Here is a 25916-nt window from a genome sequence, read left to right as displayed (position 1 = left end):
CCCGGGTTCGAATCCCACCACGGCAGATGGTGGAATTTGAATTCAATAAAAAATATCTGCCGACAACACTATCTAATCCACCTAACCTACACATCTTGGGAAACAAAGGGGCAATTTAGCATGGCCAATCCACCTAACCTGCACATCTTTGGACACGACGGGGCAATTTAGCATGGCCAATCCACCTAACCTGCACATCTTTGGACACGACGGGGCAATTTAGCATGGCCAATCCACCTAACCTACATATCTTTGGATACTAAGGGACAATTTAGCATGGCCAATCCACCTAACCCGCACATCTTTGGACATTAAGGGACAATTTAGCATAGCCAATCCACCTAACCCGCACACCTTTGGATACTAAAGGACAATTTAGCATGGCCAATCCACCTAACCCGCACATCTTTAGATACTAAGGGATAAGTTAGCATGGCCAATCCATCTAACCCGCACATCTTTGGACACTAAGGGGGCAATTTAGCATGGCCAATCCATCTAACCCGCACACCTTTGGATACTAAAGGGCAATTTAGCATGGCCAATCCACCTAACCCACACATTCTTTAGATACTAAGGGATAATTTAGCATGGCCAATCCATCTAACCCGCACATCTTTGGACACTAAGGGGCAATTTAGCATGGCCAATCCACCTAACCTCCACATCTCTGGACTCTAATGCGTAATTTGGTATGATGCGAAGATGCTGGCCTTGGACACAGTAAGAAGTCTCACAACACCAGGTTAAAGTCCAACAGGTTTATTTGGTAGCACGAGCTTTCGGAGCGCTGCCCCTTCATCAGATGAGTTCAAGGGCAATGAAAAAAATCTGGAATTAAGAATCTACTGATGATCCATTGTCGATTGTCGGAAAAGCCCATCTGGTTCACTCACCTGATGAAGGGGCAGCGCTCTGAAAGCTCGTGCTACCAGATAAACCTGTTGGACTTTAACTTGGTGTTGTAATTTAGTATGGCCAATCCATCTAACATGCACATCTTTGGAGGGGCAAGGCAGCATGGCCAAAGGCGGAGGCGATGGCCTAGTGATGTTATCACTAAACTACTAATCCAGAAACTCAGCTAATGTTCTGGGGACGCGGATTCAAATCCCGCTACGGTAGATAGTGGAATTTGAATTCAATAAAAAAACATCTGGAATTAAGAGTCTACTGATGACCCATTGTTGGAAAAACCCATCTGGTAAACTAATTATTTTTTAATTAATTTAAATGAGATTTATTAAAAAAAACTAATTATTTCACTAATTTAGGGAAGGAAATCTGCCGTCCTTACCCGGTCTGGCCTACATGTGACTCCATATCCACAGCAATGTGGTTGACTCTCAACTGCCCTCCAAGGGCAACAAATGATGGGCAATAAATGCTGGCCAACCAGCGACACCCGTGTCCCAAGAATGAATTTTTAAAAAGCACCACCGTAATGCAGGGAACATGGCAGCCGCATTGTGCACAGCAAGATCCCACAAACAGCGACGTGATCGACATGTTCTCGTGATGGTTCTGTTTGAGGGGTGAATGTTAGTCCAGGACAGTGGGGAGAATCTCCCCTCCTCTTCCTTGGGCCTCTGCAGCCACTGCCATTCTGCCCCCACCCTCCGGATTTCCATCGCCCCCAGTCCCCCCAGCCCCCCGCCCCCCTCCCCACCTCCAACTGCCTGAGCGCCAAATTCTGGAATTTCGTGCCCAACCTCCTCCCTCCACCCTGAAGGCCTTCCTCCTTCAAGCCTACCTCTGGTCACTTGGCTTAATGCCACCTTACTTGGCTCATCAGTGTCAGATTTGAGCTCCAGGGCACCCCTGTCAGAGCACCATGGGTATTCCCACTATGTTCAAGGTGCTACATCAGTGCACTGTTTGTTTTGAGTTGTTACTGTCACATGTATCGGAATGCAGTGAAAGGTATTGTTTCTTGCGCGCTATGCAAAGCATACCGTTCATCGAGTACACCAGGGAGAAGGGAAGGAGAGGGTGCAGAATGTAATGTTACAGTCATAGCTAGGGTGTAGAGAAAGATCAACTTAGTGCGAGGTAGGTCCATTCAAAGGTCTGACAGCAGCAGGGAAGAAGCTGTTCTTGAGTCGGTTGGTACGTGACCTCAGACTTTTGTATCTTTTTCCCAACGGAAGAAGATGGAAGAGAGAATGTCCGGGGTGCGTGGGGGTCCTTGATTATGCTGGCTGCTTTGCCGAGGCAGCGGGAAGTGTAGGCAGAGTCAATGGATGGGAGGCTGGTTTGCGTGATGGATTGGGCTACATTCACGACCTTTTGTAGTTTCTTGTGGTCTTGGGCAGAGCAGGAGCCATACCAAGCTGTGATACAACCAGAAAGAATGCTTTCTATGGTGCACCTGTAAAAGTTGGTGAGAATCCAGGGTGTAGAGAAAGATCAGCTGAATACAAGGTAGGTCCACCCTCTGGGTGAAGAAATTTCTCCTCATCTCAGTTCTAAAAGGTTTACCCCTTAAAGGTGAAAGTTAAAGTTTATTTATTCGTGTCACAAGTAGGCTTACATTAACACTGCAATGAAGTTACTGTGAAAATCCCCTAGTCGCCACACTCCGGCGCCTGTTCGGGTACACTGAGGGAGAATTTAGCACCTAACCAGCACGTCTTTCAGACTGTGGGAGGAAACCGGAACACCCGGAGGAAACCCACACAGACACGGGGAGAATGTGCAGACTCCACACAGACAGTGACCCAAGCAGGAAATAGAACCCGGGTCGCTGGCGCTGTGAGCAGCACTGTTAACTACTGTGCCACCATGATGCGATATCTTCGGCGTATAAGGTTGGTCCATTCAAAAGTCTGATGGCAGCAGGGAAGAAACTATTTTTTGATTTGATTTGATTTATTATTGTCACATGTATTAACATACGGTGAAAAGTATTGTTTCTTGCGCGCTGTACAGACAAAGCATACCGTTCATAGAGAAGGAAAGGAGAGACTGCAGAATGTAGTGTTACAGTCATAGCTCGGGTGTAAAGAAAGATCATCTTAATATAGGGTAGGTCCATTCAAAGTCTGATGGCAGCAGGGACAAAGCTGTTCTTGAGTCGGTTGGTACGTGACCTCAGACTTTTGTATCTTCTTTCCCGACGGAAGAAGGTGGAAGAGAGAATGTCCGGGGTGCGTGGGGCTCCTTGATTACGCTGGCTGCTTTGCCGAGGCAGCGGGAAGTGTAGACAGAGTCAGTGGACGGGAGGTTAGTTTGCGTGATGGGACTGGGCTGCATTCACGACCCTGCGGTCGTGGGTCGGTTGGAGGGGGCGAGAGGTGGTGGGGGTGGAGGGAATGGGGGGTGGGGGTGGAGGGAATGGGGGGGGGGCGGTTAACGTATCGGGCAGGGGGAGAAAATACCCTCAGCTCTTTTTCGGAGCGGTGGGGCGCACGTCCACTCCAGAGTGGTGGGGGGTCGCGGGGGGAGAGAGCTTGGGCTTAAACAGAAAGGTTCTTTCAGAAAGACGGCACACTGACAGTGCGGCACTCCTTCAGCATGGCACTGTGGGGGGGGGGGGGGGGGGAATGCCTAGGTAACGGCGCCCTCCCCCACCTCCCCCAGCCCTCGATCGGAGATCAAGAGGGGGAACTGGGAGGGGGGGGAGAACAGAGGAGGTGGTGGTTGCGCAGACCTCTTTTCAGGAACTGAGGGAATAATTCCTCCTCTGCACCTATGGCCAGCTTTAAAAATAGATTGCGCTGTGTTGTAAATACTCCCTGCTCCGCTGAGCTGGGGCACATTGGCTGAGCCAAGAAGAAAAGAGCTTAAGGTGTCTGTATAGAGAGGGGGGAGGATCCTCGGGAAATTGAACAGAATCCGAGCATACACTGCGACCAACAGAATCACCCTGCTCGAGTGACTTAAGCCGAAATGGGTTTCTTTTTTTTGAAGAACTGTTCTCTGACGATTGAGGGACATCTGAGCTTAAAGATACTTAAAAGAGAGAGAGAGAGAAAGGCAGCAGCATCATTAAGAGAAATTAGATACTTGCTGCTTCGCTGCTCTGCTGGAAAACAGCTCTCAGTTAAGATTCTGCCCGAGTACGCAATCATTCGGACTGGGAGGCTGCGGGAGATCCTTTAATTGGAAATAAAAACGTCTCCCAGATAAATCACCGTGACGACGTAGGGGCGGGGAGCGAGAGAGAGGGAATAAAGGAATGCTACAGTGCAGCCAGCACCTTTCCCCCAAGCGTATTATAGACTATTAAGCACTTCCACACACACACACACACACGGTGGTTAGCGCCGCTGCCTCACAGCGCCAGGGACCCGGGTTCGATTCCCGGCTTGGGTCACTGTCTGTGCAGAGTCTGCACGTTCTCCCCGTGTCTGCGTGGGTTTCCTCCCACAGTCCCAAAGATGTGCTAGTCAGGTGGATTGGCCGTGCTAGATTCTCCCAATGGACCCGAACAGAATGTGGCGACCAGGGGATTTTCACAGTAATTTCATTGCAGTGTTAATGTAAGCCGACTTGTGACACTCATAAATAAACTAACTTTTTTTAAAAAAAACCTCCTCAAGTGCGGTCACTTTGTGCAGGATACCCAGCGGCCAATTTGTGCACAGCAAGATCCCACAGACAGCGCTGTGTTAATCTGATCATCTTTGCCAGCGATGCCAGTTAGAACATAGAACATAGAAAGCCACAGCACAAACAGGCCCTTCGGCCCACAAGTTGCGCTGATCATATCCCTACCTCTAGGCCTATCTATAGCCCTCAATCCCATTAAATCCCATGTACTCATCCAGAAGTCTCTTAAAAGACCCCAACGAGTTTGCCTCCACCACCACCGACGTCAGCCGATTCCACTCACCCACCACCCTCTGAGTGAAAAACTTACCCCTGACATCTCCTCTGTACCTACCCCCCAGCACCTTAAACCTGTGTCCTCTCGTAGCAACCATTTCAGCCCTTGGAAATAGCCTCTGAGAGTCTACCCTATCCAGACCTCTCAACATCTTGTAAACCTCTATCAGGTCACCTCTCATCCTTCGTCTCTCCAGGGAGAAGAGACCAAGCTCCCTCAAACTATCCTCATAAGGCATGCCCCCCAATCCAGGCAACATCCTTGTAAATCTCCTCTGCACCCTTTCAATGGCTTCAACATCTTTCCTGTAATGAGGTTACCAGAACTGCGCGCAGTACTCCAAGTGGGGTCTAACCAGGGTCCTATAAAGCTGCAGCATTATCTCCCGACTCCTAAACTCAATCCCTCGATTAATGAAGGCTAGTACGCCGTACGCCTTCTTGACCGCATCCTCCACCTGCGAGGCCGATTTAAGAGTCCTATGGACCCGGACCCCAAGGTCCTTCTGATCCTCTACACTGCTAAGAATGGTACCCTTCATATTATACTGCTGCTTCATCCCATTGGATCTGCCAAAATGGATCACTACACACTTATCCGGGTTGAAGTCCATCTGCCACTTCTCCGCCCAGTCTTGCATTCTATCTATGTCTCGCTGCAACTTCTGACATCCCTCCAAACTATCCACAACACCACCTACCTTGGTGTCGTCAGTAAACTTACCAACCCATCCCTCCACTTCCTCATCCAGGTCATTTATGAAAATGACAAACAGCAAGGGTCCCAGAACAGATCCCTGGGGCACTCCACTGGTCACTGACTTCCATGCAGAGAAAGACCCCTCCACAGCCACTCTCTGCCTTCTGCAGGCAAGCCAGTTCTGGATCCACAAGGCAACAGCCCCTTGGATCCCATGCCCTCTCACTTTCTCAAGAAGTCTTGCATGGGGGACCTTATCGAACGCCTTGCTGAAGTCCATATAGACCACATCCACCGCTCTTCCTTCGTCAATGTGTTTGGTCACATTTTCAAAGAACTCAACCAGGCTCGTAAGGCACGACCTGCCCTTGACAAAGCCGTGCTGACTACTTTTGATCATACTAAACTTCTCTAGATGATCATAAATCCTGTCTCTCAGGATCCTCTCCATCAACTTACCAACCACTGAGGTTAGACTCACCGGTCGGTAATTTCCCGGGCTGTCCCTGTTCCCTTTCTTGAATATAGGGACCACATCTGCAATCCTCCAATCCTCCGGAACCTCTCCCATCTCCATCGACGATGCAAAGATCATCGCCAAAGGCTCCGCAATCTCCTCCCTCGCCTCCCACAGTAACCTGGGGTACATCCCATCCGGTCCCGGCGACTTACCAACCTTGATGCCATTCAATAGTTCCAACACATCCTCTTTCTTTATGTCCACATGCTCGATCCTTTCTGTCCACCGCAAACCAGCAGTACAACCACCCAGATCCCTTTCCACCGTGAATACCGAGGTAAAGTATTCATTAAGCACCTCCGCCATTTCTAACGGTTCCGCACAAACTTTTCCCCCTTCATCTTTTAAGGGTCCTATGCCTTCACATCTCATCCTTTTACTCTTGACATATTTGTAGAAAGCCTTGGGATTCTCCTTAATCTTACCCGCCAAGGTCTTCTCATGACCCCTTCTCGCTCTCCTAATTTCCTTCTTAAGCTGGCCAGGACACCAGGGTGTGGGCAAGGATTCTTCTTCTGAACCGTGAAGAGTCATTTTTTTTCTTTATTCCTTCAGGGGATGTGGGCGTCGCTGGCTGGGCCTGCGTTTGTTGCCATCACTAATTGCCCTTTGAACTGAGTGTCTCGCTCGGCCATTTCAGAGGGGCATTTAAGCGTTAACCACATTGCTGTGGGTCTGGAATCACATATAGGCCAGACCGGGTAAGGACGGCAGATTTCCTTCCCTGAAGGGACATTAGTGACCCAGATGGGTTTTTCCGACAATCGACAATGGTTTCATGGTCATCTACTTCTAAATTTTTTTATTGAATTCAAATTCAGCTCCGCCCCCCTCATTCCCTCCACCCCCACCACCATCCGCCGTGGTGGGATTCGAACCCGGGTCCCCAGAGCATCACCCTGGGTCTCTGCATTACAAGTCCAGCAACAATACCACTGTACCACCTCCTCCCCTCATTGAGATATACAGCACAGAAACAGGCCCTTCGGCCCAACTCGTTCACAGAATCATAGAATCATAGAAACCCTACAGTGCAGAAGGAGGCCATTCGGCCCATCGAGTCTGCACCGACCACAATCCCACCCAGGCCCTACCCCCGCTAATCCCTCTAACCTACACATCTCAGGATTCTAAGGGGCAATTTTTAACCTGGCCAATCAACCTAACCAGCACATCTTTGGACTGTGGGAGGAAACCGGAGCACCCGGAGGAAACCCACGCAGACACGAGGAGAATATGCAAACTCCACACAGACAGTGACCCGAGCCGGGAATCGAACCCGGGACCCTGGAGCTGTGAAGCAGCAGTGCTAACCACTGTGCTACCGTGCCGCCCCTGGGAGAGTCCCCCTCCCCACCCCATACCGACCAGGTTTCCGAAACTGAACTAGCCCCATTTGCCTGCGTTTGGCCCATATCCCTCTAAACCTTTCCCTCCATGTTCCTGTCCAAATGTCTTTTAAATGTTGTTATTGTACCCGCCTCTACCACCTCCTCTGCCAGCTCATTCCAAACCCTCTGTGTGAAAAAGTTGCCCCTCAGGTCCCTTTTAAATCTTTCCCCTCTCACCTTAAACTTCTGCCCTCCAGTTTTGGACTCCCCTACCGAGGGAAAAGACCTTGGCTATTCGCTTTATCTACGCTCCTCATGATTTTATAAACCTCTATAAGGTCACCCCTCATCCTCCTATGCTGCAGGGATAAAAGTCTATCCAACCTCTCCTTATGATTCAAACCTCCCAGTCCCGGTAACATCCTTGTAAATCCTTTTTTGCATCCTTTCCAGTTTAATAACATCCTTCCTGCAGCAAGGCGACCAGGATTGTACGCAGTACTCCAAATGTGGCCTGACCAATGCCTTGTTCAGTTGTAACATAAAACCCCAACTCCTTTTTTAACTTTATGAAGTAGGCTGACGTTAACACTGCAATGAAGTTACTGTGAAAGTCCCCTAGTTGCCACACTCCGGCGCCTGTTCGGGTAACACTGAGGGAGAATTTAGCACGGCCAATGCACCCTAACCAGCACATCTTTCAGACTGTGGGAGGAAACCGGAGCACCCGGAGGAAATCCACGCAGACACGGGGAGAACGTGCAGACTCCACACAGACAGTGACCCGAGCCGGGAATCGAACCCGGGTCCCTGGTGCTGTGAGGCAGCAGTGCTAACCACTGTGCCAGCCAATGATAATCGTGGTTCAATAATAAAGCTCAGCATTCCGATTCCTTTCTTGACTACATCTCCATAATGGGTGGGGAATTGGGGATTTGATAGAGATGTTCAAAATTGTGAGCGATCTGCTTGATATGGGATGACCCTGATTCAAAACGTTGGCTCGATTCTCTCTCCACAGATGCTGTCAGACCTGCTGACATTTTCCAGCACTTTCTGTACTTGTGCACAGCAAGATCCCACAGACGGCACTGTGATAATCTGATCTTCCTTGACAGGGATGTCCATTGGGCAATTAATGTTGGCCAGGACTACCGGGGTTGGGGGCTGGGGGAGGGGCGGACTGGTGTGGGGGGGTTAGTGCAGGGGTGAGGTGGTTGGTGCAGGGGGCAGGGGTTGGTGCAGGGGGGTGGGGAGGGGGACTCTCCCAGGGTACTTTTTCCTGAATCCTGCCAGTGGAATCCTTTACCCCCACCCCAAGAGGGCCTTGGTATGAGGTCTTGCCCGATAGACGGCTCCACTGACAACTCAGCTGTCCGCCGGTATGGCGCTCGGAGTGGGGACTGGATTCTGTGGTCAGTTTAGGTTGAAACCATGCCCTGCAGACCCCAACAGAGACCCACCTGAAATTTATCCAAAATTTCTGACAGGGTACTAGGCCACATGTGTCCCTGAGAAACAGGGAGGGAAGGGGTTAATGACTTTCTATGTCCCGTTGGCTGTTCTGCATATCTGGATTCATAGAATCCCTACAGTGCAGAAGGAGGCCATTTGGCCCATCAAGCCTGCACCGACAATGATCCAGGCCCTATTCCCGTAACTCCATGTATTTACCCTGCTAGTCCCCTGACATTAATGGAAAATTTAGCATGGCCAATCATAGAAACCTTACAGTATAGAAGGAGGCCATTCAGCCCATCAATCTGCACCAACAACAATCCCACCCAGGCCCTATCCCCGTCACCCCACATATTTACCCCGCTAATCCCTCTAACCTATGCATCCCGGGACACTAAGGGGCAATTTAACATGGCCAATCCACCTAACCTGCACATCTTTGGACTCTGGAAGGAAACTGGAGCACCCGGAGGAAACCCACGCAGACACGGGGAGAACGTGCAAACTCCAGTCAGTCACCCAAGGCCAGAATTGAACCCAGGTCCCTGGCGCTGTGAGGCAGCAGTGCCAACCACTGTGCCACCATGCTGCCCTTGATGGGTATATGATGGGGATGGGGATATAAGGGTCATGGCACAACGTCTCAGGTCTTTCAATGCCTGAAGGACTAGGCAGGAAGTATGGGCTGGCTATTTGACTTGGGAAGCATCACAGAAGAACATAATCTTGCCTGGTTCAACTCACATTCTTGCCAATACAAGCACAACCTACGATCAGAAGAAATATAGGAAGGGGTAACAAGGTCAGCCCTTCAACATTGCACCTCATTCAATCGGAATACGGCTGATTTGATCCTGGCACCCACTCAGGTTTCCTGCCTGTCCCTGTCCCCCCTCTCCCTCGCTGGCCAACACCGTAACATCTCTCAGCCAAAAGTACCTTGGCATCCATTACGTTTGTTTAGACGGTTGCACCCCAGGGAACACACTATTTGATTGACTTCCAGGCTGTCTGATTTCTGCTGTCAATTTCACAATGCTCATTTACACAAGGTTAAGTGGTTTCAAGGGTTTGTGGATTTTGTTGGCGATACTTCAAAGGTTCTGTATGGTTGACACTTTTGTGGTGAAATGACTATTTTTCAACATAGAAAGTTATGAATGAATTACTTTTTAAAAGGGTTTTCTTGCGACCCTCCCTACGGATGATATTGATTCTAAACAGCGTATCGTGGGTCAATGGACAAGGAAGTTTGGCATAGGGGGCATGAGAGACTATGGGGGTGGGGAAAGGGCAGAGTTTGGCATGGTGAGCATGAGGCCCATCGATGATAGGTGGAAGGACAGAGAGTGGCATTGGGGGAATAAGGGGCATGGCGGGAATGAGGACCATCACGGTAGGGTGTAAGGAAGGAGTTTGCCATAGGGGGAATGAGAAGCTATAGGGGTTAAAGTTTAAGTTTATTTATTCGTGTCACAAGTAGGCTTACATTAACATTGCAATGAAGTTACTGTAAAAATCCCCTTGCTTTCTCCCACAGGGAGTGGGGAGAATGTGGGACTCACTCCCGCGGTGAGTGGGGAGAATGTGTGACTCGCTCCCAAGGGGAGTGGGGAGAATGTGAGACTCGCTCCCAAGGGGAGTGGGGAGAATGTGAGACTCGCTCCCACAGGGAGTGGGGAGAATGTGGGACTCGCTCCCAAGGGGAGTGGGGAGAATGTGAGACTCGCTCCCACAGGGAGTGGGGGAGAATGTGGGACTCGCTCCCAAGGGGAGTGGGGAGAATGTGGGACTCGCTCCCAAGGGGAGTGGGGAGAATGTGGGACTCGCTCCCAAGGGGAGTGGGGGAGAATGTGAGACTCACTCCCGCAGGGAGTGGGGAGAATGTCGGACTCGCTCCCACAGGGAATAGGGAGAATGTGAGACTCACTCCCACAGGGAGTGGGGAGAATGTGGGACTCGCTTCCACAGGGAGTGGGGAGAATATGGGACTCGTTCCCACAGGGAGTGGGGAGAATGTGAGACTCGCTCCCACAGGGAGTGGGGAGAATGTGGGACTCGTTCCCACAGGGAGTGGGGGAGAATGTGAGACTCGCTCCCACAGGGAGTGGGGAGAATGTGGGACTCGCTCCCACAGGGAGTGGGGAGAATGTGGGACTCGTTCCCACAGGGAGTGGGGAGAATGTGGGACTCGCTCCCACAGGGAGTGGGGGAGAATGTGGGACTCGTTCCCACAGGGAGTGGGGAGAATGTGGGACTCGCTCCCACAGGGAGTGGGGAGAATGTGGGACTCGCCCCCACTGGGTGTGGGGAGAATGTGGGACTCGCTCCCACTGGGTGTGGGGAGAATGTGGGACTCGTTCCCACTGGGTGTGGGGAGAATGTGGGACTCGTTCCCACAGGGAGTGGCGAGAATGTTGAACTCACTCCCTAGGGGAGTGGGGAGAATGTGGGATTTGCTCCCTTGGAGAGTGGGGAGAATGTGGGACTCGCTCCCTCAGGAAATGGGGAGAATGTAGAACTTGCTCCCACTGGGAGTGAGGATGGGACTCGCTCCCACAGGGAGTGGCGAGAATGTTGAACTCGCTCCCACAGGGAGTGGGGGGAATGTGGGACTCGCTCCCAAGGGGAGTGGGGAGAATGTGGGACTCACTCTCACAAGGAGTGGGGAGAGTGTGGAACTCGCTCCTACATGGAGTGGGGAAAATGTGGATCTCGCTCCCACAGGGAGTGGGGAGAGTGTGGAACCCGCTCCCACATGGAGTGGGGAAAATGTGGAACTCGCTCCCACAGGGAGTGGAGCGGATGTGGGACTCGCTCCCACAGGAAGTGGGGAGAATGTGGGACTTGTTCCCATAGGGAGTGGGGAGAATTCATAGAATTCATAGAAACCCTACAGTGCAGAAAGAGGCCATTTGGCCCATCGAGTCTGCACCGACCACAATCCCACCCAGGCCCTACCCCCATATCCCTACATATTTACCCACTAATCCCTCTAACCTACACATCATCTCAGGACTCTAAGGGGCAATTTTTAGCATGGCCAATCAACCTAACCTGCACATCTTTGGACTGTGGGAGGAAACCGGAGCACCCGGAGGAAACCCACGCAGACACGAGGAGAATGTGCAGACTCCACACAGACAGTGACCCAAGCCGGGAATCGAACCCAGGTCCCTGGAGCTGTGAAGCAGCAGTGCTAACCACTGTGCTACCGTGCCGCCCCCATGTGGGACTCACTCCCATGGGGAGTGGGAAGAATGTGGGACTCGCTCCCATGGGGAGTCGTCGAAGCGAGTAGCTTAGCTGTGTTTAATGGAAGCTGGAAAACAGGAAGGAGAAAGGAATGGACAGGAATTACGCTGGATTGGGACAATAGAGATGGGTGGAGGCTTGTAGGAATACATGGATAATTTGGGCCGAATGGCCTGTGTCTGTACTGTAAATTCAATAAAATTCTGCGCATTCCCATGTTATATTGGAACAGGAGGCAATCGATGTGGGGAAAGGGTGAATGGGAGAGAGTGAAAGGATTAATTATTCTATAGAGGGATACGGATAAGGGAGCGGGGAGAGATGAAACTGCTTCTCATTCGGTTTTCACCATATCTCTCGGGCGAATTGCCATCCCAGTGCGTCAGGGTCTCGAGAATGTTCGTTATTCATATTGACGGAGGAGTTTTTCCTTCATTCCAAGAGGAAATAAATTAAAATGAGATTAAAGATTCATTAATTTAAATGAATGCGCTTGAAACTCTTGACGCAGAGAGAATGGATTAATCACAAAAAAACTGTCCTCGCCACAGAGTTAAACAAAGGGTTAATAGTGCGCGCGTGAGGAGAATTAGGGGAAAAGTTAATGTGTAAACAGCATGAAGTGAGAGGGTTGCAGGGAAACAATGCAGGAAAGGAATTAAGATGGAGAAGCTGACAGGGAGACAGAGAGAGGAGGAGGGGATGGGAAAGTCTGGGGGGGGGCTGGGATTTTCCAGCCACGCCCACCCCAAAACTGGAAAAACCCATCTGAGGTCAATGGACCCCTCCTTGCCCACTACGATTCCCATGACAGGCGGGACAGGAAAATTCCCCCCAGAGTGTGAGAGAAAGAGGAGGGGAAAGTTAAGGATGTGAGAGGGAAGATAGATAGATAGAGGGATAGAAAGAGAGAGAGAGCAGGAGAGGAGAGATAAAGCAGAGAGTGAGGGAAAGAAGGGAGAGAAAAGGCAATGTGGGAAAGGGAGAGAAGGCGGGGAAGACAGAGAGGGGGAGAGGAAAAATAAAAGGACAGAGAGGGGAAGAGTGTGTGTGAGAGAGAGAAAGAGAGAGGGAAAGGAGGAAAGACAGAGAGAGGAGGGAAAGGCAGAGTGGGAGAGAGAGAAAAAGGGGGAAAAAGAGAGAGGAGGGAAGACAGACAGAGAGAGACGAGGGAAGGGAGAGAGGAGGGGGAGAAGCAGAGAGGGAGCGAAGATAGAGAGAGTGTGAGGACAGGAAAGCAAAGATGAAGCAGAGGAAGATTCGGAGCAGGTGTAGGCCATTCAGCCCCTCATCCTGATCCTCACTCGGATGCAGTCACAGCCAATGCCAGGCACAATTTCCCCGTTCACATTGAGGCTTGGAGTTTGCCTTTTGCCCACGCTCTCCCAGGGTTCACCTGTACGTAGCCGGGGAGGGGGTGGGTGGGGGCGATGTGGGTCCCCGTGGGTAGCTAATTACACTCAGCGCACCCGCTGTGATTCCTGGCCCTTGATGCTGAATCTACCTTTCACCGTCCCACATCAAGGCTGTGTGTAGGTGGGCGCAGTTATATTTGGGAGCAGAGTGTTGTGTGATAATGAGGGAAGCAATGAGAAGGAACGCATTCTCCTTTCTCTTTGTGTGCGCCGTTCATTACCAAATGCATTTTCCTTTCGCAGGCCGGGCTCGCTTCACCATGACCAACAACTGCCTTCCAGCATCTTGAACGTTCTTCCCCGGGACCGGGATTTAATGGCCATCTCGCTCTGAGGAATCGTCACCGTGTTTCGCCCGAGTGGGGCCGGGGCGGGATTCGGTTCCGCCATTTTGAACTCCGACAGTCCAAGAGGCCTTCCAAGCCCCCTCAGTGAGAGGGGGGGGGAACGCGGACCGCGAGAGATGGACCTCTGCCGGGCCTGTGCTGAGGTAAAGCGGGCCAGGGGGGAGGTAACCGGGGAGTCCCGGTCTCCGCAATAAAGCCTCACCGTCCACCAAGACACGGGAAGACCCCGCGACCTCTGATCCAGGAAGTAGTAAGGGTCGGCTGCTTCCCCCACCCCCCCCTCAGCCCAGCGGTGAAGCAGGAAGTTGAGGCTTGTTTCCCCACCCCCGGCAACCAAGGCCTCAATTCAGACCATGCACAACTGGGGCCTGTATTTTGAACGATTTCAGACAATTTGTTCTTCCTCGCCACTGAGAATGGAGTTGGCTTTCCTCGCACTGTGACCCACGGACTTCACTTGAGGATTGAAATATTCAAGAAGCTTCCACCCCCCACCTCCCCTTGCACCCCCCCCCCCCCCCCCCCCCCCCCCACCACCACCCCACCACTACTCAGTCAAACCCCTTTCCAAGAAGGGCCATAGATTGTTCTAGATTTCCCCTCCCACAGGATCTGGGAGAGTTACCCAGCTGAAACCCGACTCAAGATCTTCCCCACCCGACCGACCAACTCCCCATCGCTCAGGGCGCCGCCATCCAGGTCGGGAAGTTAGGGGCGTGGTTTCTTTTTGTCGTTTATTTATTTCCCCCCTCCTCCCCTTCTTCCTCGCGCCGAAGGCAATGCTGTGGCGAGATGTCGGGCGACGGGGAGGAAGAGCTTTGCCGTAGCGCCTTGGCGTTGGTCAGCGAGCTGTGCCTCAGTGTCCGGGAGAATCGCATCAAGGAGAAATGCATCGAGTTCTCTTACCTCATGCGTGACCGGGACCGCACACGCCACATCGAGACAGGTAACCAACGGGGTTGGTGGCGGGGGGGGGGGGGGGGGGGGGGGGGGGGCGTGGGGAGGGCTCTTCCGGTCTCCAACCAGATGGAATCGCGAATCCGACAGCCCAAAAGGAGGCCATTTGGCCCATTGTGACTGTACTAACTTAGTTCCACTCCCCACAACCCACATTTGTTGCCCGTCCCTAATTGCCCCTTTGGAGTGTCTCGCTCGGCCATTTCAGAGGGCAGTTGAGAGTCAACCACATTGCTGTGGCTCTGGAGTCACACGTAGGCCAGACCAGGGTAAGGACGGCGGATTTCCTTCCCTCAGGGGCATGACTGAACCAGATGGGTTTTTTACGACAATCGACAATGGTTTCACGGTCATCACAGTGGTTTAGCACTGCTGCCTCTCGGCGTCAGGGATCCGGGTTCGATTCCCGGCTCGGGTCACTGTCTGTGCGGAGTCTGCACGTTATCCCCGTGTCTGCATGGGTTTCCTCCGGGTGCTCCGGTTTCCTCCCACACTCCGAAATACGTGCTGGTTAGGGTGCATTGGTTAAATTCTCCCGCCAGTGTACCCGAACAGGCACGGGAATGTGGCGGGTAGGGGGATTTTCACAGTAACTTATTGCGGTGTTAATGTAAGCCTTGCTTGTGACTAATAAATTAATTAATTAATCCCACTCTACACAATCTGGAATATTGTCCCCATTTTGGTCTGTACATACTCGTTTTATCCTTTCCTGGGATGTGGGCATCGCTGGTTGGCCAGTAATTATTGCCCATCCCTAATTGCCCTTGGGGTGTCCCGCTCGGCCATTTCACAGGGCAGTTAAGAGTCAACCACATTGCTGTGGGACTGGAGTCACATGTAGGCCAGACCGGGTAAAGTTGGCAGATTTCCTTCCCTAAAGGGAACCAGTTGGGTTTGGTGAAAGTTGTCATGGTTACCATCATTGAGAAAAGCTTTCAATTCCAAATTTTATTCATTAATTGCACTGGAATCCCTCTGGCTGCTGTGGTTTGCTAATGCTTTAGGTGTATATAATATAATATTTATATATACGTGCATACATATATATACATGGGTGTGTATGTATATCTTTGTGCATATGTGTCATATATACGGTGGCACAGTGGTTAGCACTACTGTCTCACAGCGCCAGGGACCCAGGTTTGATTCTAGGCTTGGGTCACTGTCTGTGTGGAGTCTGCACATTCTCCCCATGTCTGGGTGGGTTTCCTCCGTGTGCTCCGGTTTCCCCCCACAGTCCAAAAATGTGTGGGTTAGGTGGGTTGGCCATGCTAAATTGTCCCTTTGGGCTAGGGTAAATGCACGGGGTGATGGGAAGAGGGCCTGGGTGGAATTGTGGCCGGTGCAGACTCGATGGGCCGAAAATATATACATTGTTAGTTTCATATATATTTTTTATTTATTCATCCATGCGACATGGGCGTCATTGGCTGGGCCAGCATTTATTGCCCATCCCTAGTTGCCCGAGGGTAGTTAAGAGTCAACCACATTGCTGTGGCTCTGGAGTCACATGTAGGCCAGACCGGGTAAGGACGGCAGATTTCCTTCCCTAAAGGACATTAGTGACCCAGATGGGTTTTTCCAACAATCAACAATGGTTTCATGGTCATCAGTTGGTTCTTAATTCCAGATTTTCTTTTTATTGAATTCAAATCCCACCATCTGGCGTGCCGGGATTCGAACCCGGGTCCCCAGAACATTAGCTGAGTTTCTGGATTAATAGTCTGGCAATAATACCATGAGGCCATCACCTCCCCCTCAGTGTCCAAAGATGTGCAGGTTAGGTGGGTTGGCCATGCTAAATTGCCCCTTAGTGTCAGGGGAATTAACAGGGTAAAAATGTGGGGTTATAGGGATAGGGCCTGGGTGGGATTGTTGCCGGTGAAGGCACGATGGGCCGAGTGGCCTCTTCCTGCACTGTAAGAATCCTACGATTCTATGATATTCTATGTGTGTGAGAGTGTGTGAGAGTGTGTGAGAGTGTGTGAGAGTGTGTGAGAGTGTGTGAGTGTGTGAGCGTATGTGTGACGTGTGTGTGAGCGTGAGTGTGCGTGAGTGTGTGAGTGTGTGAGTGTGTGAGTGTGTGAGTGTGTGAGTATGTGAGTGTGTGAGTGTGAGTGTGTGAGTATGTGAGTGTGTGAGTGTGAGTGTGTGTGTGTGTGTGTGTGTTTGAGTGTGTGTGTGAGTGTGTGTGTTTGAGTGCGTGAGTGTGTGTGTTTGAGTGTATGTGTGAGTGTATGTGTGTGTGTGTGTGCGCGTGTGTGTGTGTCTTTTGTATATATTATATGTTTATTTTAGATATATATAAAACATATTTATTCACACTGGTGACAGTGTGACCAGTTCTGGGTCATCTCCCATCTCCCCTGAAAGTTGCTATCGATTTTGCATCTGCCATGCTTTCAGCAAGATTATTCAGGATACTCTGGTTCAGTTGGCTATTTTTAATTCATTCCCGGATACGGAAGGTGCTGGCAAGTCCGGCATGCTTAATCCTGTTGTCCCTGGTGAAATATGGAGGATCTGTGGCTTATGAATCATATCAGCGTTGATTGAATGGCGGAGCAGACGCAATGGGCCGAATGGCCTAATTCTGCTCCTATATCTGATGGTCTATTGGATCAGCCAGGAGGTTGAACAGCTCCTGGTTCCCCACCAGTAAGTCATTCTTGCCCGTCTCATCCCTCCTCACAGCCGCGTTGAAAAGGGTGAAATACGGCAAGTTCCTCGGGTCCACCCCCCGGTGTCAGTTGGCAGCTCGCTTACCTCGGAGTCCAAGGTTCCGTATTCGAGCCCCAACTCCCTGAACGTGAGCGACAAAAAAAAAAAAAAGTTTCTTTTCATTCATTCGTGGGACACGGGCGTCGCTGGCTGGGCCAGCATTTATTGCCCATCCCTAGTTGTCCTTGGAGGGCAGTTGATAGTCAACCACATTGCTGTGGCTCTGGAGTCACATGTAGACACATAGGGGGCGCTTCTCCCACCCTGCCACACTAATGTTCTCACACAGCAAGGTGGGAGAATCTCGCGGTTGGTCAGATTTGCGCTGGAAACAGGCGGGAATACAGTTAAGTTTTTCACACATTTATTTAAATGCCATTAGCGGGCACAAGACTGATGTCTCTCACCTCGACAGAGTGTCTCAGTCCAGTGGGGTTTACAGTAGGTCCCCACTTTCAGGCAACTAATGGGATGATTCTGCTGGAGTGAAGGGAGGGCAATCAGGCCCCCCTGCAGGGGGTCAGGCGGCGGGGGGATTGGTGCCCCCTGAGCATGGACCCGCTGGCTGTGCCAGCCTGTGCCCCCGGCACTGCCCAAGGGGCAACGTGCCAAAGCCCAGGGAGCACCTTGCCACTGCCCAATGGGCATGGGGCAGTGCCAAGGGGGCAGGGCCTGATGGGGGCAGGGCCTATGGGCGATCAGTGGGGGGGGCTCCTGCTGCCACTCTGCCATTTCATAATCGGTGGGGGAAACAGGGAGGCCAGCGATCGGGGCAGGCTGAGGGGGGCGCGGGGGATCTGCAGGGGGGAGGGGGCCTGTACTGTCGGGGAAGGATCAGCACTGCTGAGGAGGGGGGTAAATATCGGTAGGGGGTTAGAGATCAGGGTGAGCTGGAACTGAGGGGTGGGGATCTCGGGGTTGGCCCCAGAATGGTCAGGGGGGAGGGCCACGAACAAGCCGTGGGGGGGCTCGGATGTGGCCTCTGCATTGCACAGAGTACGGGACATTCTCGTCTGAGCTCCCACTGAAAAAAACAGCGTGAATTACTCCAGCTTTCCTGTGAATTCAACACTTAGAATTCCACCCATACAGTCAAAAAATGTGCAGATTAGGTGGATTGGCCACGTGGAATTGCCCCTTAGTGTCCAAAGATGTGCAGGTTAGATGGATTGGCTGTGCTAAATTGTCCCTTAGTATCAGGGAGATTGGCAGGGTAAATATGCGGAGGTACAAGGATAGGGCCTGGTTGGGACTGTTGTCAGTGTGGGCTCAATGGGTCGAATGGCACGATAGTGATTCTATGAGGCCAGATCGGGTAAGGATGGCAGATTTCCTCCCCTAAAGGATATTAGTGAACCAGATGGGTTTTTCCGACAATGGTTTCATGGTCATCAGTAGATTCTTCATTCCAGATATTTTTTATTGAATTTAAACCATCTGCTGTGGCGGGATTCGAACCCAGATCCCCAGAGCATTAGTTGAGTTTCTGGATTAATAGTCCAGCGATAATGCCACTAGGCCATCGCCTAGTGTAGTACTGAAAGGATGCAGCACTGTCAGAGGTGATGTCCATTGGCTGAGATGCTAAACCAACGTCCCATCTGCCTGTTTGGGGGGATGTGAAGGATCAAATGGCACAATTTCGAAGAGGGGCAGTGTCCTGGCCAACATTTATCCCTCATTCAACATCACAACAGGAGTGGCACAGTGGTTAGCACTGCTGCCTCACAGTGCCAGGAACCCGGGTTCGATTCCCGTCTTGGGTCAGTGTCTGTGTGGAGTCTGCACGTTCTCCCCGTGTCTGCGTGGATTTCCTCCAGGTGCTCCGGTTTCCTCCCACAGTCTGAAAGATGTGCTGGTTAGGGTGCATTGACCTGAACAGGCGCCGGACTGTGGCGACTAGGGGAATTTCATAGTTACTTCATTGCAGTGTTAATGTAAGCCTTACTTGTGACTAATAAATAAATAATAAATACAATCATAGCTAGCTAAGGTGTAGAGAAACTTAATGCAAGGTAGGTCCATTCAAAAGTCTGATGGCAGCAGGGAAGAAGCTGTTCTTGCGTCGGTTGGTACGTGATCTCACACTTTTGCCCACAGTTCTAGTCTCCTTAGCCCAAGGACTGATACACTTGCTGTCGAGGGAGTGCAACGAAGGGTCATCAGAATGATTCCTGGGATGACGAAATCAAAACATAGGAAATTGGAGCAGGAGGAGGCCATTCGGCCCTTCAAGCCTGCTCTGCCATTCATTATGATCATGGCTGATCATCAAATTCAATAGCACGATTCCGCCTTCTCTTCCATATCCTTTGATCCCCTTTGCCCCAAGTGCTATATCTAAATGCCTCTTGAAACATGCAGTGTTTTGGCTTCAACAAATTTCTGTGGTGGCGAATTCCATAGGGTGACCACTCTCTGGACAGCCTATGGAAAGCGCAGCATAAGCAGCATACCGCAAGACTCAAGAACAGCTTCTTCCCTGCAGCCATCAGACTTTTGAATGGACCTACTTTATATTAAGTTGATCTTTCTCTACACCCTGGCTATGACTGTAGATAAATGCGAGGTGATGCATTTTGGCAGATTGAACCAGGGCAGGACTTACTCAGTTAATGGTAGGGCGTTGGGGAGAGTTACAGAACAAAGAGATCGAGAGGTACAGGTTCATAGCTCCTTGAAAGTGGAGTCACAGGTGGACAGAGTGGTGAAGAAGTCATTCGGCATGCTTGGTTTCATTGGTCAGAACATTGAATACAGGAATTGGGATGTCTTGTTGAAGTTGTACAAGACATTGGTAAGGCCACACTTGGAATACTGTGTACAGTTCTGGTCACCCTATTATAGAAAGGATATTATTAAACTAGAAAGAATGCAGAAGAGATTTACTAGGATGCTACCAGGACTTGATGGATTGAGTTACAAAGAGAGGCTGGATAGACTAGGACTTTTTCCTCTGGAGCGTAGAAGACTGAGGGGTGATCTTATAGAGGTCTATAAAATAATGAGGGGCATAGATCAGATAGATAGTCAATATCTTTTCCCAAAGGTAGGGAAGTCTAAAACTAGAGGGCATAGGTTTAAGGTGAGAGGGGAGAGATACAAAAGTGTCCAGAGGGGCAATTTTTTCACACAGAGGGTGGTGAGTGTCTGGAACGAGCTGCCAGAGGTAGTAGTAGAGGCGGGTACAATTTTGTCTTCTAAAAAGCACTTAGACAGTTACATGGGTACGATGGGTATAGAGGGATCTGGGCTAAACGTGGGCAATTGGGACTAGCTTAGGGGCTTAAAAAAAGGGTGGCATGGACAAGTTGGGCCGAAGGGCCTATTTCCATGCTTTAAACCTCTATGACTCTGTGACTACAGTTGCGAAGTTGAGTTGATGAGGTGCTGTCCCTTTAAAAGCTGGTTTTGTGTCAGTGCGTGGACGTTTAATACACAGGGTACACAGATCGCAACATTTTTAATGAAGACCAAGCATCAGGTTTGCCTTGGTAACAGGCTTTGCAGGCTTTTGCATTTTGATAGCCTATCAGTTTAAAGAAGAAACCTATCAAATTTCAATTTGCTGTTGTTAGCAACAGCAGACCAATCTTGGGGTCGGAAAATTGATAGGTCATCAGAGATATAAAAGTGGGACCTAAACTGCCTGCCTTCAGTTCAGTTCGTCAGTTCAGTTGAGTGGAACTGAAAAGCTGCCACCTCTCAACACATAGAGAGGACAAGAGTGGCTCTCCACCAGTTTAAAATCTCTCTTTAGAGAACTCTCCATCTATCGACGAGAAAGCGACCAAATTAGAAAGAGTTTATCGACAGCGACATTGACAAACAAACTCCAAAGGTTTTTTTTCCAAAGCCGCAACATCTGTTTGTATGCATTTTTTTTTAGAGTGTTTCAGTTAGTGTAATTTTTTGCTAATGAATGGTCCTTATCTTTATTTGAACAGCATTCCAGTTGAATCTTACTTTAATTGATATGTGACTTGTTTAGCTAAAGTTGCCGGTTGGATAAATAAACAACTTGTTAATTATTCACTTAAAGTGAGTGTCAGATCTTTATGTTAATGACCCTCAAAACATTGTTGAAAAACAGTTAAAGCCTTCACAAACAAATTGAACAGATTACGAACCGAGGTAAAGGGGATTAACTTTGTGCCATAACAATGCTGCACTCTCTCCTCTCCTTCTCTATGAACGGTATGCTTTGTCTGTATAACGCGCAAGAAACAATACTTTTCACTGTATGTTAATACATGTGACAATAATAAATCAAATCAAATTGAGTTAGAGGATGTGTCCACTTACCTCCTGGGCAATTAGAGATGGGGAATAAAAATGGTGGCCCAGCCCATCGAAGGGTACAAAATCACCAATAGAGAATTCCGGAAACATTTGTGCTAAAAATAGGCTATTTCTTTGATTTGATTTGATTTATTATTGTCCCATGTATTAGCATACAGTGAAAAGCATTGATTCTTGCGCGCTATACAGACAAAGCATACCGTACATAGAGAAGGAAAGGAGAGAGTGCAGAATGTAGTGTTACAGTCATAGCTAGGGTGTAGAGAAAGATCAACTTAATGCAGGGTAGGTCCAGTCAAAAGTCTGACAGCCCAGCAGGGAAGAAGCTGTTCTTGAGTCGGTCGGTACGTGACCTCAGACTTTTGTATCTTTTTCCCGACGGAAGAAGGTGGAAGAGAGAATGTCCGGGGTGCGTGGGGTCCTTAATTATGCTGGCTGCTTTGCCGAGGCAGCGGGAAGTGTAGACAGAGTCAATGGGTGGGAGGCTGGTTTGCGTGATGGATTGGGCTGCATTCACGGCCTATTGCAGTTCCTTGCAGTCTTGGGCAGAGCAGGAACCATGCCAAGCTGTGATACAACCAGAAAGAATGCTTTCTATGGTGCATCTGTAAAAGTTGATGAGAGTCGTAGCTGACATGCCAAATTTCCTCAGTCTTCTGAGAAAGTAGAGGCGTTGATGGGCTTTCTTAACTATAGTGTCGACATGGGGGAACCAGGACAGGTTGTTGGTGATCTTGGACACCTAAAAACCTGAAGCTCTTGGCCCTTTTAACTTCCTCCCCATTGATGTAGACAGGGGCATGTTCTCCTTTACGCTTCCTGAAGTCAATGACAGTCTCCTTCGTTTTGTTGACATTGAGGGAGAGATTATTGTTGCCGCACCAGTTCACCAGATTCTCTATCTCCTTCCTGTACTCTGTCTCGTCATTGTTTGAGATCCGACCTTCTACGGTGGTGTCGTCAGCAAACTTGAAAATCGAATTGGAGTGATGCAGAGAGTCACTCGAGGTCTTATGAGCCCTTATGAGGGAGGGTTGGCTGATGATTTGATTGGGAAATGCATTGGAGTTGGAACCATCAATATCCAAAAGCGAGTGCATTTGTCCCGCTTAATGTGAGCCAGACATTGGGAATTGGGAGCAAGGAGAAAGCCATTCAGCCCATCGGGTTCATACTAGCTCTCTGTAGAGCAACACCATTCCCCTGCTCTATCATTAAAAAAAAGTGTATTTATTCGTCACAAGTAAGGCTTACATTAACACTGCAATGAAGTTACTGTCAATGCCTCAGCTATCCATCCTTTTGAAAGGCATTTTGTCCACTTCCAGCACCCAGACAGGGACCGAGTTTCAGCTCATCACCACTTGCTGCGTCCCCCCGTCTCCCCACCCTCTGTCTCTTGCTTTAGATTTGTGTCCATTAGTTGGGTCAGCACGGTGGCACAGTGCTTAGCACTGCTGCGTCACAGTACCAGGGACCTGGGTTCGATTCCAGCTCGGGTGACTGTCCTTGTAGAGTCTGCACGTTCTCCCTGTGTCTGTGTGGGTTTCCTCAAGGTGCTCCAGTTTCCTGCCACAGTCCAGGTTAGGTGGATTGGCCATGCTAAATTGGCCCTGAGTGTCCCAAATGTGCAGGTTAGATGGTTAAGTGGGATAAATTCATGGGATTACGTGGCAAGGGCCTGGGTGGAATACTTTGTTTAAGTTTACAGTTTATTTATTAGTGTCACAAGTATGGCTTACATTAACACTGCAATGAAGTTACTGTGAAAATCCCCTAGCCGCCACACTCCGGCGCCTGTTCGGGTACACTGAGGGAGAATTTAGCACGGCCAATGCACCCTAACCAGCACGTCTTTCGGACTGTGGGAGGAAACCGGAGCACCCGGAGGAAACCCACGCTGACACGGGGAGAACACGCAGACTCCGTACAGACAGTGACCCAAACTGGGAATCGAACCCGGGTCTCTGACGCTGTGAGGCAGCAGTGCTGACCACTGTGCCAGCTGGTACGTGATGTCAGACTTTTGTACCTTTTTGTTTCTGATTCCAGCCTCCGCATGTGGAGTTTTTTCAAGGAGCAGCTACTGCGAGTCTGTGATAGGTATGTCCCTGTCAGGCAAGGAGGAATTGGTAGGGCTAGGGAACCGTGGTGCACCAAAAAAGTTTCTTTGTTGGTTAAAAAGAAAAAGGAGGCTTATGTTCGGATGAGACGTGAGCACTCGGGTAGTGCACTAGAAAGCTTTAGATTGGCTAAGAGGGAGTTGAAGAGCGAGCTTAGAAGGGCTAAAAGGGGACATGAGAAGACTTTGGCGGATAGGGTTAAAGAGAATCCTAAGGCGTTCTATAGGTATGTCAAGAACAGAAGGTTGGTTAGGGCAAGTTTAGGGCCAGTTATAGATGGCAGAGGGAAGTTATGTGTGGAACCGGAGGAGATTGGTGAAGCATTGAACCAATATTTCTCTTCGGTGTTCACGCAAGGGGACATGAATATAGCTGAGGAGGACACTGGGTTGCAGGGGAGTAGAATAGACAGTATTACAGTTGATAAGGAGGATGTGCAGGATATTCTGGAGGGTCTGAAAATAGATAAATCCCCTGGTCCGGATGGGGTTTATCCAAGGATTCTCTGGGAGGCAAGAGAAGTGATTGCAGAGCCTCTGGCTCTGATCTTCAGGTCGTCGTTGGCCTCTGGTATAGTACCAGAAGATTGGAGGTTAGCGAATGTTGTCCCATTGTTTAAGAAGGGGAACAGAGACTTCCCCGGGAATTATAGACCGGTGAGTCTCACTTCTGTTGTCGGCAAGATGTTGGAAAAAATTATAAGGGATAGGATTTATAGTTATTTGGAGAGTAATGAATTGATAGGTGATAGTCAGCATGGTTTTGTGGCAGGTAGGTCGTGCCTTACTAACCTTATTGAGTTTTTTGAGAAAGTGACCAAGGAGGTGGATGGGGGCAAGGCAGTGGACGTGGTATATATGGATTTTAGTAAGGCGTTTGATAAGGTTCACCATGGTAGGCTTCTGCAGAAAATGCAGATGTATGGGATTGGGGGTGATCTAGGAAATTGGATCAGGAATTGGCTAGCGGATAGGAAACAGAGGGTGGTGGTTGATAGTAAATATTCATCATGGAGTGCGGTTACAAGTGGTGTACCTCAGGGATCTGTTTTGGGGCCACTGCTGTTTGTAATATTTATTAATGATCTGGATGAGGGTATAGTTGGGTGGATTAGCAAATTTGCTGATGACACCAAAGTCGGTGGTGTGGTAGACAGTGAGGAAGGGTGTCGTAGTTTGCAGGAAGACTTAGACAGGTTGCAAAGTTGGGCCGAGAGGTGGCGGATGGAGTTTAATGCGGAGAAGTGTGAGGTAATTCACTTTGGTAGGAATAACAGATGTGTTGAGTATAGGGCTAACGGGAGGACTTTGAATAGTGTGGAGGAGCAGAGGGATCTAGGTGTATGTGTGCATAGATCCCTGAAAGTTGGGAATCAAGTAGATAAGGTTGTTAAGAAGGCATATGGTGTCTTGGCGTTTATTGGTAGGGGGATTGAATTTAGGAGTCGTAGCGTTATGTTGCAACTGTACACAACTCTGGTGCGGCCGCACTTGGAGTACTGTGTGCAGTTCTGGTCCCCACATTACAGGAAGGATGTGGAGGCTTTGGAGAGGGTGCAGAGGAGGTTTACCAGGATGTTGCCTGGTATGGAGGGGAGATCCTATGAGGAGAGGCTGAGGGATTTGGGATTGTTTTCGCTGGAAAGGCGGCGGCTAAGAGGGGATCTTATTGAAACATATAAGATGATTAGAGGTTTAGATAGGGTGGATAGTGATAGCCTTTTTCCTCTGATGGAGAAATCCAGCACGAGGGGGCATGGCTTTAAATTGAGGGGGGGTAGTTATAGAACCGATGTCAGGGGTAGGTTCTTTACCCAGAGGGTGGTGAGGGATTGGAATGCCCTGCCAGCATCAGTTGTAAATGCGCCTAGTTTGGGGGCGTTTAAGAGATCCGTAGATAGGTTCATGGACGAAAAGAAATTGGTTTAGGTTGGAGGGTCACAGTTTTTTTTTTT

At 49.9% G+C, this 25916-nt stretch overlaps 1 protein-coding gene across 1 annotated transcript in view; it reads left to right on the top strand.

Moving 5' to 3' along the window:
• The first annotated feature begins 14648 nt into the window (after positions 1–14648).
• syt3 (synaptotagmin III) overlaps positions 14649–25916 on the top strand; it is a 63955-nt gene continuing 52687 nt past the window's right edge. The window contains exon 1 of the mRNA XM_078238371.1: positions 14649–14802. Coding sequence (XP_078094497.1) covers positions 14649–14802 — 154 coding nt within the window. The remainder of the gene's footprint in view (positions 14803–25916) is intronic.

The sequence above is a fragment of the Mustelus asterias genome, chromosome 21, assembly GCF_964213995.1.
Source record: "Mustelus asterias chromosome 21, sMusAst1.hap1.1, whole genome shotgun sequence".
In the NCBI taxonomy this organism is placed as follows: domain Eukaryota; kingdom Metazoa; phylum Chordata; class Chondrichthyes; order Carcharhiniformes; family Triakidae; genus Mustelus; species Mustelus asterias.
The sequence above is the reverse complement of the archived record's forward strand: the minus strand, read 5'-3'. Positions and strand labels throughout refer to the sequence as shown.